The sequence below is a fragment of the Cucurbita moschata genome, unplaced genomic scaffold (genome assembly GCF_002738365.1).
Source record: "Cucurbita moschata cultivar Rifu unplaced genomic scaffold, Cmos_1.0 Cmo_Scf00016, whole genome shotgun sequence".
In the NCBI taxonomy this organism is placed as follows: domain Eukaryota; kingdom Viridiplantae; phylum Streptophyta; class Magnoliopsida; order Cucurbitales; family Cucurbitaceae; genus Cucurbita; species Cucurbita moschata.
In genome coordinates, this window is record NW_019268532.1 from 321,348 (window position 1) to 334,895 (window position 13,548).

Below are 13,548 nucleotides of genomic sequence, written 5' to 3' on the forward strand. Positions count from 1 at the left end.
TTTTTTTTTTTTTTTTTTTTTGCCAAATGACAAAGAACCAAATAAATATAAGACTAAAACTTTTGAAAACTCTACCTGAACAAAATATTAATAGTTTTCTTCTAAAAACTAAATACTCTTAGCGAATACTTTTGAATTTTTTATTTTGAATTTTTTATTTAAAGTTAGAAATTAAAAAAAAACAAACAAATTAGAACAAGGTGCAAATATTTTTATTAATTTATCCCATTTTCTTAAAATACCGCGAATTTTCAATTCGGGCTAACAAAATGGGCCAAATTTGGGCCCAAATAAAAGCCTTCCGGGATGGAATTGAACCCTACCGTGTACTTGAACCCATTGCCACTAGAACAGGAGTCGGAGAAAAACATTAGGGGACGGGTTCTCTTTCTCTGAATCCCTCGTTTCTCCGTTCGTCAACCATGGAGTTTTCTCAGGAGGATTTTGATCACCTTCTTCTCTCCGAGCACGCTAGAAAAACCGCCGAAGCTAACTACGCCACCAACCCCCTTGATGCTGATGTATCTCTTTCTTCCTTCCTATTACTTGATTTCATGTTTCTTATTGTATCTTCATCTGATCTTACTCTCCACTGAACTTGACATCGATTTTCGCCAGTTTCTGTCGTGTTTTTTCGTTTTTGTATGCTTGGTCTTTTAGCTGAATTGCTGTTTTGAGGGAAGGGGGTGGATATCACTAGGAAATTCATGTTGCCATTCAATTTAAGCTATTTAAAACTGTAGTTTATCGTTCTATTCATGCATTTTTCAGAATTTGACCAAGTGGGGCGGGGCGTTGCTTGAGTTATCTCAACTCCAGAATGTTTCTGATTCGAAGGATATGATCAGAGGTACGTTTATTGCCCTTCTACTTGTTTAAGATTCTAAGTTGGTTGTATTATGCCATGATGAACTAACATGAAAACAAACTGAATCTGATCGTGCAGACGCTGTTCTAAAGCTGGAGGAGGCTTTGGCTATTAATCCCACGAAGCATGATGCACTTTGGTGTCTTGGAAATGCCCACACTTCACATGCATTTCTGACTCCCGACCCAAATGAGGCCAATGTCTATTTTGATAAAGCTCGTGATTGTTTCCAGAAGGCAGTAGATGAGGTGATAAATGCAGATTTTATTGAAGTAATCCAAGCTTTGTAATTCTGTAACTTTTGGTTATTCTAAATGGTTGGGATTTTTTTCCTCAGGATCCTAGTAACGAGCTTTATCGCAAGTCGCTGGAAGTCACTGCAAAGGTGATGTTATGACATAGCACTGTCATTTGATTCTCAGTTTGTACTGAAATGCACTTGTATAGCTTGCTTGGAAGAGAATTATTTCAAAGATAGGCGTTGTAGCTGGGATTCTAGGACAGTGTGGTATTAGTAACTATGGAGTCCATTTTTTTGAGCAAGTATTATGATTCTTACTGTTAGTTTTCCTTGCTTTAGGCTTTCGGGTTTGTTGCCACATGCATAATTGAGTTAAGATTTGATTGAGGATTACTTCCATTAAAATGAGGTAGGTTTTGTTTATGTGGCTAGAATCCTCTCCCTTCTCCTCCTCCTCTATTTGCATGTCATTGTTCCTATGTTTTGTTTATGCCATTAGGGTTGTCGTGTTTTTTCAACATTATATGTTCGAAAAGAAATTTAATCAGTTTTTTGAGGAATTTCAGAGTCTTTTGAAGATTGTTACTATAAAATGTAGTATATATGTATATGAATTTCCTCAAGATTAGTGGCATGTAATTATGTTCAATATAAGCTTGTCCTTCTTCAAATGTTTCTGCTCACCGTCTTTGTAACAGCTCAAGCCACCGCTAATAGATATTGCTTTCTTTGGGCTTCCCCTTAAAGTTTTAAAACGCCTCTACAAGGGAGAGGTTTCCACACCCTTATAAGGAATGTTTAGTTCCCCTCTTCAACCAATATGGGATCTCACAATCCACCCCTCTTAGAGACCCAACGTCCTCGCTGGCACACCGCCGGTGACTGGCTCTGATATCATTTGTAATAGCACAAGCCCACCGCTAATAAATATTGCCCTCTTTGGGCTTCCCCTTAAGGTTTTTAAACGTGTCTTCTAAGGAGAGGTTTCTACACCCTTATAAGGAATGCTTAGTTCCCCTCTACAACCGACGTGGGATCTCACAGTCTTTACGAAAAAAGAGGCTATAGTTGGTCCATTCTACTGTTGCTATATTCTGGGTACTCTGGTTGCTAGATATGGGTTCGAGAAAATTTAATTAGTATCGGAAGAAACCGAATCTCTATTTGGAAGTACGGGCATTACTTGATTTCTGATCATTCTGTTGTCTCAGGCACCCGAATTTCATTCGGAGATTCACAAGCATGGAATCGGTCAGCAGACTGCAGGGCCTTCAGGTGGGGGATCTTCTGCTTCTGCTACTGCTGCTTCAAACCCTAAGGTTATTTAGCTTGGATTGTTTTCTCTAATCTTTTGGTAGAGAGCATTTGATCTGCTTGCTAACAACAGGGGTTATTTGTTATTTTCTTTGTTGTAATACAATTTACAAACACCAGAGTTCCAAGAACAAGAGCAGTGATCTCAAATATGACATATGTGGATGGATCATCCTTGCTGTTGGACTCGTTGCTTGGGTTGGAATGACGAAATCCCACGTTCCACCGCCTCCTCCGAGGTGAGGCTTTTCGACTCCGCGACTGCAAATCTATTCTATTGGAATGTGGAATGTCTCTTTGCTGAAATTCCTCCCATGGAAGTGCTCAACAAGATTCAGTAGAGAAGAACCTTGACATTGTGATGCAGAATGCCTACCTCACTCTGGTATTTAGCTTATGAGTGCTTCTCATTTCTAGAAATATTCTTCTCATTTTGTGCTTAGTTGATAATTAGCCCGAACCTCAAATATTCGGTGGCGGGTTTTGATAAAGTAAAGAAAACATCTGCACTCGTAGTTGGTTGAATTATGTATTTCTATGTCGGTTCGGTTCGAGTTTTTAGCGTTTGCCTGACTATATGTACAATGCCAACCGGGAGAAAGTTCACCCATTGTCGGTTCGGTTAGTTCTGGTTGGTTTTGGCGAAAGTTGATGTTAAAACCAGATGCTGAAACCAACCCTTGAAGTGTATGGAATTGTATATGATCATGAACTTCAGGAAGAACAGTGTTTTTTAGCTATGACTCAGAAAATGAATGGCTCGAGTCGATTTCCCGATTGAATCGAGGGCAAATGCCTGAAAAAATCGTGACTTGAATTTATTCATGATCCTGGAAATCCTATTTCGATCGAATCCTGGTTTAAGGATATTATTACAAAATTTAAAATTTAAAAAAAAAATAACTATAATGTATTTGAAAAATATTAGTAAGACATTTGAATATTATTTTAAAACTTTTATATTTGAATTTTAAATTAATAAAAAAAATTGATTTACACTGGTCTGGCCCGATTACTAGCCTACCAATAATTGCCCATATTGGCCCCTACACGTGGCAAACATCCGAGTCACCACGTCAAGCAGATTAAATTTGAAAGTAACAAACGAACGGTCGAGGAGCTATCATCGAGCAGCTTCATTTTTCCGTGCGGCGCTCAATTTTTTGAAATTTCAAAAAAGATTCCTCCAACGAGGCAACAGGTGTACCAAAATTTCATCATTAGCCCAATAGTTTTCGATATTCCCAAATTCCTCCACAATATTTTCTCCTTATTACCGAATACCCCCACACTGAAAATCCTCATAAAATAATTTTAAAAAATAGTTGTCTAAATTTAATAAAGATATAATTGTTGCTTACTGAGAAATTGGGGCCTGTCTTTAATATTCAGGAAATAGAGACCCCTATCAAACAGAAACAAAAGTCAAATTCTGAGGGCGAAAATTAAATAAACGAAGTTGTGGATCCAATTAACGTGGCAGTAGAACAGAGCGAGTATGGTAATTTTGACGTTTATCGCGAGTAGGAAAAGGACGAGCTACATTTCATTAAAATAAAAAAATAAAAAAATAAAAATAAAAAACAAAAAACAAAAATACTTATTTTATCTTCTCATCCTTTTGTCCGAACGAAACTTAATTTTCGATCCCTCTGCTTTCCCTCTCTCTTTTCGCTTTCATTGGGAGGGAAAAACCTCCAAACTTCTAAAATCCAATCCTCTGTTTTCGTCTCTGCAAAAACCAGGCTAGGGTTTCTTCTGATTGCTCCAGCTTCAGCTCGATCTCTCGTTCAATATCTTTTTTGAACTCATATTCTGCTCTTTTTCCGGTCTGATATCAGTCAAAGTAAACAACCTGCTTCCCTCCGCTTTCTGTGATCTTCTTCTGGTTGAAGTTTTGCCTCAGGTACTGTTTAACTTTTATTTTCTGGCTTTGAGCCTTGTTTATATTGCTTCTGTTTGCTTTATTTAGCTTTCTTACTCCGGAATTTTGGTATCATTTCTTGACTCTGCCGATCTCTAGCTTGCTGCGTGATTTCTGTTATTTCAGACAATGGATTGTGGATTTTACTCTGTTGTAATCACCGTGTTTTTTTAATGTTTGTTTGTTCAATTCGAATGTTGTGGATATATTAATCGATAATCTACTGCTGATGATTCGGAAGTTTGGTATGTTTTAAAGTTCTTGTCGTAAACCCTAAAACATTTCTGAATTTAAAATTCTTAGATTTGGCTCTTTATGTTGGACGTGCTCTCAATTACTCTGACATATTGCGTTGGTGGTTAATTTCTGAATTTAAAATTCTTTGACTGGGTGTTTCTAAAGAATTTTAGCTTTGATCTGCGGCTAATTTCATTGTAGGTTGGTAATTTTTGAGCTCTAGTACTGTTAATTATAGTGAAAGTTGTTTCTAAATCAGTTTCGTTTAAATATCTCTGTTAATTATAGTGAGCTTGAGATTGGAACTTCTTCCCAGCAATTTGGAAAATGCAGACAAAGAAAAAGGGTCATGGGAGAAATGCTGCTCGTGAGATTGTCAGTCCCAAAGTTCTACGATCTCAAAGAAAATACAATGAAACCATACAAGTTGTAGAAAAGAATGTTACTGAACGATTAATATCCTCTGCTAGAAAACGTACTGTTGGTAATTCTCTTACTGGAGTTTTTCTTTTCATGGGTTGGTGGAAACCCATATACGTTTAAAGCATCTAAGTTCAATCGTGTTAGATTATGTTGAATTGTTCGTCTAATTTTCAGGTGGTTTGCCATCAAAAAATAACGAAGAAGATGTTTTAACCGATTTGAACATTAAATATGATTTTCTACGCAATGAGAGTTCTGGTGCTTGTTTGGACCACGATGCAACTGATGGTGCTACCTTGGGCTTCAAGGTAAATTGTTCGTGAATACTGCCTAGACAAACGGACCTACATCATGTGTAGCTTTCCATGAGGGTTATTTCTTATCTGTAATTCGTTTGGCAGGCTTATGATGATGACATTGATAAGTCTGCATCAGAAACTATATTTTCTCCTGCTTTTCATGCATCTGCTCACGCTGGAGGAGAAGCTCATAATGGAGGTAGATGATTAAATTAATTCATGGGGAGCAACATTTTTCTTTGGAGTGAAAATTATTCTGTAACACGCTTGGATTGTAATTTAGGTTTAATTTAGGTTTTAGTTTATGTGATTAGGATAAGAATTACACTAAGGCCTCATTTGCTTTGACTAATTTGAGATTCTCTGATATCATGAAATTTAGTGTGTTGAACTGTTAGGTTCAAGAAATTTAGTTGTTCTCATAATGCAGATCTAGGGGATGCAGGTCTATCATCTGAAGTATCCGCTATATATCTTGCCATGAGGAACTCTAAGCTTGAGTGTGTCGATGAGCATGCCCATGATACTATGGCAGCTGAAGTTCACGTGCAGGATGATGAATATGAGGAAATCGACGATTTTGATCCTTATTTCTTCATCAAGAATCTGCCTGATTTATCAGCAGTCGTCCCAACTTATCGACCTATGCTACTACCAAAACAGACTCGGAGTTGCCCTTCTACGACTCTTGTTTTGGACTTGGACGGTAACAAGTTTTAACCCCAATATCGTGCTTGTTTCATATGATGAATATACACCGGTCATTATGAAGGTTTTTATTAAATAGCCCTCTCTTTTCTTTCTAACTAGTCTAGAGATTATGGGTCGATTTGGAATGACTTTTGAATCGCTTAAAAACACTTTTGATGGACTTAAGCAGTTAAAAGGTCATTCCAAACATATTCAGCTTAGTTAGCACTTGCCATTTTTACCATGTTATTATAAGTGGGGGGTAGTTGAATATAGGGTCCTTGTTCATTAATCAATGCAACCTATAAACGTTCATGTTCTTAAATTGAACCTTTTAAAACAACCCACCGTGTACCTTCATTTTGCAGAAACTCTGGTGCACTCTACACTCGAGCCATGTGTTGATGCCGATTTTACCTTCCCTGTAAATTTCAACCTCCAGGAGCATACGGTTTATGTACGATGCCGACCTTATCTCAGAGACTTCATGGAAGCAGTTGCCCAACACTTCGAGATCATCATATTTACAGCTAGCCAGAGTATTTATGCAGAACAGCTTCTGAATGTTCTTGATCCAAAGAGGAAAATATTTCGTCACCGTGTTTTTCGCGAGTCGTGTGTTTTTGTTGATGGGAACTACATCAAAGATCTCTCAGTTCTCGGGCGTGATTTGGCACGCGTTATCATCGTCGATAATTCTCCACAGGTAACCCCGACCGTGTTACCATTTCTAAGTTAGAACGCCTGATATTTGATTCGTTATGAAGCTCGAAATGTTCTATATATATATTTCAGGCATTTGGGTTCCAAGTGGACAATGGAATCCCAATAGAGAGCTGGTTTGATGATCGTTCAGACAGAGAATTGCTTCTATTACTTCCATTTTTAGAAACACTCATGGGAGTTGAAGATGTGAGACCACTTATAGCTCAAAAGTTCAACCTTCGCCAGAAAATAGCAGCTGCCGTTTATCCCTCGCTGAATTCCTTTGAAAGGCAAGCCGCTAATATGTATTAAGATTTTGTGAAGATTGTTGGAATAAGAACTAACCATATTCTCCCTATTTAACTCTTCTACTATCTTACTATTTTTCCATTTTATTTTTATTTTTATTTCCCAATCAACAAGGGAGGAAAATTGGATCAATGAACAAAAAAAATATATTATTATTATTATTATTATTATTATTATTTAATTTCATTGAGTTCTCGAGATGAATGGAAGAATGTTTTGTTTTGAAATGGTAAATTTGAATTACCATTTTCTCTTTAAATGCATGCAAATCCCTATCCCTGATTCGTTACGTATTGTTGTTAGTCTCATAATTTTAAAACGTGTCTATTAGGAAAAAATTTCTTTTTCTTTAGAAGCAATGTTTCTTTCTCTCCAACCAATGTAGGATCTCACAATTCGAGTTTTTTTGGGTCCAATTGGCACACTGCTTGGTATTTAGCTCTGATACTATTTGTAACGGTTCAAATCCACTGTCAGTAGATTTTATCTTTTTAGCCCGTTATGCATAGTTGTCAAGCTCACGGTTTTAACACATGTCTACTAAAGAGAGGCTTACTTATAAATCACTAGAGATGGTCCATAGGGGCAGATTACGAATGAGGCCGGTCCTCACTGTCTATTTATGAAATTTTCATTATCTCAATAAATCACATAAACTAATATCTATAAAAAAAAATTAAAAAAAGAAAAAAGAAAAGAAAAAAAATCCACGTCGTTTTAGTAAACAAGTAAAAACTGAAGGACTTGCATTTAGCGTCCGTAAGCATAATAAACCATGCTGGTTAATTTCGTAACCATGGTTAAGATTTCTAAGCCGTATATAAAACAGTAGTGTACCCATCTATCTTCATCTTCGTCTCCCGCCACATTTCTTATTCGTCTCCTGCCATTTCAATATTTTGAAACTCATCTCTCCTCTTCCATTTCTCCATTTTCTGAAACACATGGTGAGTTGTACGAACTCTCGGAGAATCATATTTTTCTTTCTTGATCATTACTCTCTCTCTGCGTTTCAAATTTACTTCTGTAACCGATATTTTCATCCAGGTTGTTGCATAGAAATTTAAGGAAGCAGAGATCACGGAGCAGGACTCTCTTCTCCTGGTTAGTTCCTTTGAAACTTATTATATTTTATTAATCAATTCTCGTGTCTTGGAGATGGATTTGAAATTTCTATTGCGGATAATTGTGGCGATAGATAGCTGAACTTGAATCTGTTTGTTTGCCTTGTTGTTGAATGTAGCTCGCTCTCTACTCGTTAAACTGATCCACTTAGTTTCCTAATTTTCATCTCCTGCTAGACTTCAGTAGCTCAGTATTTTAGTCATGTAGACCAGCAACATGCTTTCAAACATGACCATGACACAATGCAGGCTGGAATTGGCCTGCTGAGGGGATCGAAAATCACACGATGAAGAAAAATGCTCAAATATTTTTCAACATTTTACTTTCTGCCTACGAAATGTGTTCCGTAGTATAAAACTTAACTTGCAACCCGGCGCTCTTTTTTCCTAACATTGAAAGATTGAAAGATGAGATATAGCTAATGGAGAACCAAATTTCTCATACATCTTCTTTGCGGGGATTATTGGGAGGAGCAGTGCTACGTAAGCTAATTAAGAGGAAGATCGTAGGTTTATAGTAAGAAACATATCTCTATTGGCATGAGGCCTTTTGGAGAAAACAAAAAAAAAAAAAAAAACCATGAGAGCTTATACTCTCAAAGTGGACAATGTCATACCATTTTGGAGATCCGTGATTCCTAGCACTTTCTTACGTTTTTTTCTTAATACTAGCGGCTGGAATATATGACAATGAGTTAGAACTTCAGGAGTTCTGTTTGTAAGATGGTTCATACACTGGTTCAACTGATGAGAACACTGGATAATATGCCCGGAGAGGTAATGGCCAAAGCGAATTCACAATTAGAATGAGAGCGTTGATGTTTCTAAAATGTGAATTTCCACCAAGTACTACAAGATATAGCTTGTTTGGTCTCCACATGACTGATTCTTTGTCTCAGCGCACCATATTGATGAAGCTCCTCTACTATGATATTACCATATGTTTCTTGACATACTCTTTTTCACAATTATTCAATGTTTGTTTCAATCGTTGGGAGCATTTGTACTTCACATGCTATTGTGATGCATTTTTCTTGCTTATAGTTTTTATCTACGCTACACCGGCTAACCAATTGTTAATTTGTGGTGCTACTTTCATACAAAGCTCAGGCGTTCACTTTCTTATGACGGTAGAAAAGGATATTTTCTCCTCTAGAACAAATTTTTCGTCGAAGAGATCTCTAATTACAATTATCTTATTGCAGCCCTCCACTCTTCAGGAGTTGCACAGGAACAGGCACACCATCCCTGGACTAAAATCCATGAAGGATGGAGGTTGGAAACGTCAACAGCAAGCCTTTTTTATTAGCTCTTGAAGTAAGGGATTGAAATTTATGGAGATGAAACAACTTTTATGCACAAGTAAAGAGCGTCCTTTGATCCGTGTGAGGAGGAAAGTGATTGTGAGATCCCACGTCGGTTGGAGAGGGAACGAAACATTTCTTACAAGCGTGTGAAAACCTTTCTTTAACATACGGGTTTTAAAACTATGAGGCCGAAGACAGTCAAAACAAACAATATTTACCAGTAGTAGGCTTAGGTCAGAGAGGATCAATAGTTAATCGTACTGATGTTCTGCTCAATAATCGTTCATTTACTTGGAAATGCTATTGGTATCTTTTTCTTTTGCTTATTTCTGAGCTGAATCAATAGAATTTCAAAACGCTTGATATCCACTTTTAATTTTGACTCTTCGACCTTTTTTTATTTCAGGCTTCATATCACACTCTTCAAAACGTCAAAAGGGAGATGGTTTTGTTGAAGCCAAAGGATGCCGAAGACTTGGTATGCACCATCTTCTATAATTCCGAGTGTTGGCTTTTGTTTTAAACGATCTCAATACTTGCCTTACGTTCTTAAATAATGAACAAATCATTGTTTCTATTTGGACAATTAGGTGAACGCGTGATCCACTCAGTTTTATCTGAAAAGAAATTTAAAAAAAATAAAATAAAGAAGCCATGGTACCGATCCAGAACCTCTTTCAAATCGTAGCCGCATGCCCGAGCCTTACGTATGCATTTCCTGTTTTTCTTCTTTTCAACTCTCATATATATATATATATATATATATATATGCCCACATGGAAACTCCAACAAGAAGAAGAAGAAGATGGGTTAGTGACGACAAACTTTTGAATACTTAAAAACTCTGATTCCACCAGAAATGGTCCAACCAACCAATGCTTGCGGTAACCAAGTATGACTTTGTTTTCTCAGATAGACAGAAACCACTTGTGGCATCCTCCCTTTCATTGGATTGGATTCAACGCTGACATCAGACACAAACCATTGGATCGGATCGGATTGGATCGCCTACCCGTAAGTGTTTTAACTAAGAACAAGTAAATTACTTAATTGCTCTCTTAGGCCTACATTCTTACTTTGCACTACCCCCACGCTTTCACCTACAAATTTTTTTACCTTTTTATTTCGTCTTTACTAATTTTTTAATGTTAGCGTCGATTATAATCCTCCACAACACTCCCTCTTTCTCTATCTTACTTTTCCGAGGAGCGGCCGCCACAACTCTTTATGCAGGTACAACTTTACATTCTAACTCCTTTTTTTTATACCTTTAATCTTTCTATTTTTAATTAATTAATTAATTATCCTTTCTTAGGTTCCTTATGTTTTCTTGAGCATCTTTTTTATTTCATCCACCCTTACTTTAAACTTAGATAACTTTAATTTTTAAAAAGTGTTTCAATCTTTATTCTCTCATAAAATTTTTTTGTCTGAAAGATTGTTAAAAAGAAGAAATATATTCTTATAGGCATCCAATGAAACAAAATTGAAAGAAAAATGACATTAAAGCTTAGTTTTTATTCAATTTGGAGTTTTTTTTTACAGAACTTTTTTAGTTTAGAAGGAAAATATTTAAAAAATTGTTGAGTAATTTCATAAAATTTGTAAGTCAATATAATACTAGAAAGTAAAATATTTATGGTTTAATAATTTGTGATTGGAGACAAGTCAGAAGACGTGAAGATTCCCACTTCCCGGCCTCACTTGAAATGAAAATTTCTTTTCATATTGGGATTTTATTGGGCGTGGAGTTTTAAAAATAAAGAAATAGGAAGAATTTTTTTTAGGGTTTAATAAAAATAATTGAATAGCCATTTTTTTGAATGATAAAAATTGAATGGTATTAAATTTGTGTAAAGATTATAGATAGGTAGCAGGGTCCTTGCCGTTGCATTAAATCCCAGCAATAAAGCTAGCAATTGGCAAATAGTGCATTTATATATAAATATATCCAGGAAATAAAAAGGGGGGAGGGGAATAATTGATGATGAAAAAGACAGAATAAGTGCACCCCCATCTCTATGTATCTAATTGTTAATTAAATATGTATTTTTTTTTTCTTTATTATAATTGATTTTGAGGAAGAAAAAAAGCAAAAAGATTAGGTCCTCCACTTGCAAGTGTTTTTGTGTGTGTGTCTTCCCACTACTCTCCTTTCTCTCTCTCTTTTCCCCCCCTCATTCCCTTTTTACTTTTTACTTTTTTATTTTTATTTTATTTTATTTTATTTCAATTCACTTAAATGCATTTGACCCTTCAAAAGAGCAAACCACCCATCATCTCAAAAGCTTCAAAAAGAATGTTAGAATAATTGCTTCTTTTTTTTTCCTCTCTCTCTCTCTCTCTCTATTTTCTTTACCATTTATTGATACTTAGAACTCTACTCCAACCCAAACCTAATTTTTTTTAATTTAAATAACAAAATAAATTCATCAATTTTAAACATAACATATTTGTGTATTTTTTTTTATTAGTATGACGTAGATTTTACCGCATTTTGTTGCTTAAAAATGACGTCATATTATTTGTATTTTTCCATTTGTATATTTCCTTCCCATAGTTTCACCTCTATTTGTATTTTTGTTTGAATTTTGTGGAAGCATATTCTTAATCTCATTAATTCGTACTTATGGAGTTTGAATTTTGTGTTTTTTTTTTTTTTTTCCTTTAATTAGATGGGCAAAGATTTAAATGATTTAAAAAAAAATTAAATGGAAAAGGAAAGGAAACCTTTGGGAAGAAAAAGAAAAAGAAAAAGGAATAATTGTGAAAAAGGTATAATACAATTAGGAAATTTTGAAGATTCTGAAAATCTAAAAAATTAAAAACTTTAAATACCTAAGATCGAAGGTGACAATGGATGCACTGTACTCTACAAAAATTATATTGACAAAAGTAAAAAGAAAAAGGAAAAAGTGGGGGAGGTGGGATTTAAGCCTTTTGTTTTGTTAGGTACCTCCTGTTTTCCTCTTCCGTTACAACACCCGTTACTCGCCGTTTAAATTCCTAAAACCGTAAAAATCACATCCTCCGTTTAATTTAACTCTCTTCTATCACATCCTCCGCTTCGTTTTCATTTTCAACTCCGCCCTCGCCTACACCACCTTCGCCCTCATTTTCCGGCCATAGCTCCAAAGGCGAACATTCCGCCTTATGCTGCAGCTTCCAATCAAGCGCCTGACAGGCACGTGAGCAGTAGTTAACAATCCCACAAACCGAACACCGACGAAACTCGTGCCTCCTTGTCTCCGGCCGCCCACACCCCACGTGCGAACACAGCCTCAGCCCCGGCCCCGGTGGCCCGCCGCGTATAGCGAACCACTCCGCCATAAACCGGCTCGCCGGATGAGCCTCCGCCGCCGGGACATTACAGCCGAAATCACTTAGCAACGGACACTCGGTGGACGACCCCACCGCTGCGCGGTGGTGCGTGTGTGGATCGCACGTGACCCAAGAACGCGCAGCTCCGCCGGTAACTGTGGCCGCCGTTGACGACAGCACGGCGGCGAGTTCCCGTGCGTTGGCTTGGACGAGAAACCGACGGCCCTCCATAATGTTCTGACAAACACCATAGCCATCTTGAAGGCAATGTCCAAGCTCCCTTAAAGCATCAATATGACCCAAAAACGCAGCCCTGGCACAAAGCGCCACTCCGGCTCTCAAATCCTTATCGTTCTTCGAGCCACCGCTACCGTTGAACTGTATCACAGCAAGTGAATACAACGCCGGCGCGTGGGAGCTAATCGCCGCCTTCGCCATTAAAGAAGCTCCACTCCCTCGGTTTTGCAGACAATAAAACCGAATCTGAGGAAAAAAAAAAACAGAAATTCAGAGACCCAAAATAAAAAAATCGTTAAAATTTTCAAGGTGTTTGTAGTTACCATGCCGAGAATATAGCAAGCCTCAACGTTGCCGGCGTCAACGCAGTGTTTAAGAAACCGGTGAGCGGATTCCGACCAGTTTTTAGCTCCGATTGCCAAAGTTTTCTGGGAAGCCTTGGCCAAAACAAGCGAATGACGCCCTAAATTGTTGAATCTCTTGCATCTGTTACACCAAATTCAATCAGCCAAATCGATTCATAACCCCCCCCCCCCCCCCCCCCCCCCC

General features: G+C 37.1%; 3 protein-coding genes and 2 long non-coding RNA genes across 7 annotated transcripts in view; 4 read left to right on the forward strand and 1 right to left on the reverse strand.

Moving 5' to 3' along the window:
• The first annotated feature begins 293 nt into the window (after window positions 1–293).
• LOC111454045 (mitochondrial import receptor subunit TOM20-like) lies at window positions 294–3,163 on the forward strand. The gene is made up of 6 exons (XM_023095327.1): window positions 294–521; window positions 772–850; window positions 947–1,116; window positions 1,206–1,253; window positions 2,321–2,428; window positions 2,544–3,163. The coding sequence occupies exons 1-6, from the start codon at window positions 423–425 to the stop codon at window positions 2,664–2,666; spliced, it is 627 nt and encodes a 208-aa protein (XP_022951095.1). The 5' UTR covers window positions 294–422; the 3' UTR covers window positions 2,667–3,163.
• Window positions 3,164–4,052: 889 nt separating this feature from the next.
• LOC111454043 (CTD small phosphatase-like protein 2) lies at window positions 4,053–7,059 on the forward strand. Of its 3 annotated transcripts, none has more exons than XM_023095322.1 (7): window positions 4,053–4,329; window positions 4,873–5,068; window positions 5,182–5,315; window positions 5,409–5,505; window positions 5,737–6,012; window positions 6,365–6,702; window positions 6,792–7,059. In XM_023095322.1, the coding sequence occupies exons 2-7, from the start codon at window positions 4,912–4,914 to the stop codon at window positions 7,011–7,013; spliced, it is 1,224 nt and encodes a 407-aa protein (XP_022951090.1). In that variant the 5' UTR covers window positions 4,053–4,329; window positions 4,873–4,911; the 3' UTR covers window positions 7,014–7,059. The 3 variants fall into 3 exon arrangements, with proteins under 3 accessions (XP_022951090.1, XP_022951092.1, XP_022951091.1); XM_023095324.1 differs by having other exon boundaries at window positions 5,752–6,012; XM_023095323.1 differs by having other exon boundaries at window positions 4,873–5,059.
• Window positions 7,060–7,894: 835 nt separating this feature from the next.
• LOC111454049 lies at window positions 7,895–9,485 on the forward strand. Its single transcript, XR_002712360.1, has 3 exons — window positions 7,895–7,957; window positions 8,058–8,114; window positions 9,340–9,485. It is a non-coding gene; the product is annotated as an uncharacterized LOC111454049 (long non-coding RNA).
• A 338-nt stretch (window positions 9,486–9,823) lies between these two features.
• LOC111454050 lies at window positions 9,824–10,069 on the forward strand. The gene is made up of 2 exons (XR_002712361.1): window positions 9,824–9,919; window positions 10,032–10,069. It is a non-coding gene; the product is annotated as an uncharacterized LOC111454050 (long non-coding RNA).
• A 2,136-nt stretch (window positions 10,070–12,205) lies between these two features.
• The window catches only part of LOC111454044 (F-box protein At1g67340-like), a 1,858-nt gene continuing 515 nt past the window's right edge, over window positions 12,206–13,548 (reverse strand). Inside the window, exons 2-3 of the mRNA XM_023095326.1 lie at window positions 13,323–13,485; window positions 12,206–13,245 (exon numbers count right to left, since the gene is read on the reverse strand). Of these exons, the coding sequence (XP_022951094.1) occupies window positions 12,481–13,245; window positions 13,323–13,485 (928 nt within the window). The 3' untranslated portion in view covers window positions 12,206–12,480. The remainder of the gene's footprint in view (window positions 13,246–13,322; window positions 13,486–13,548) is intronic.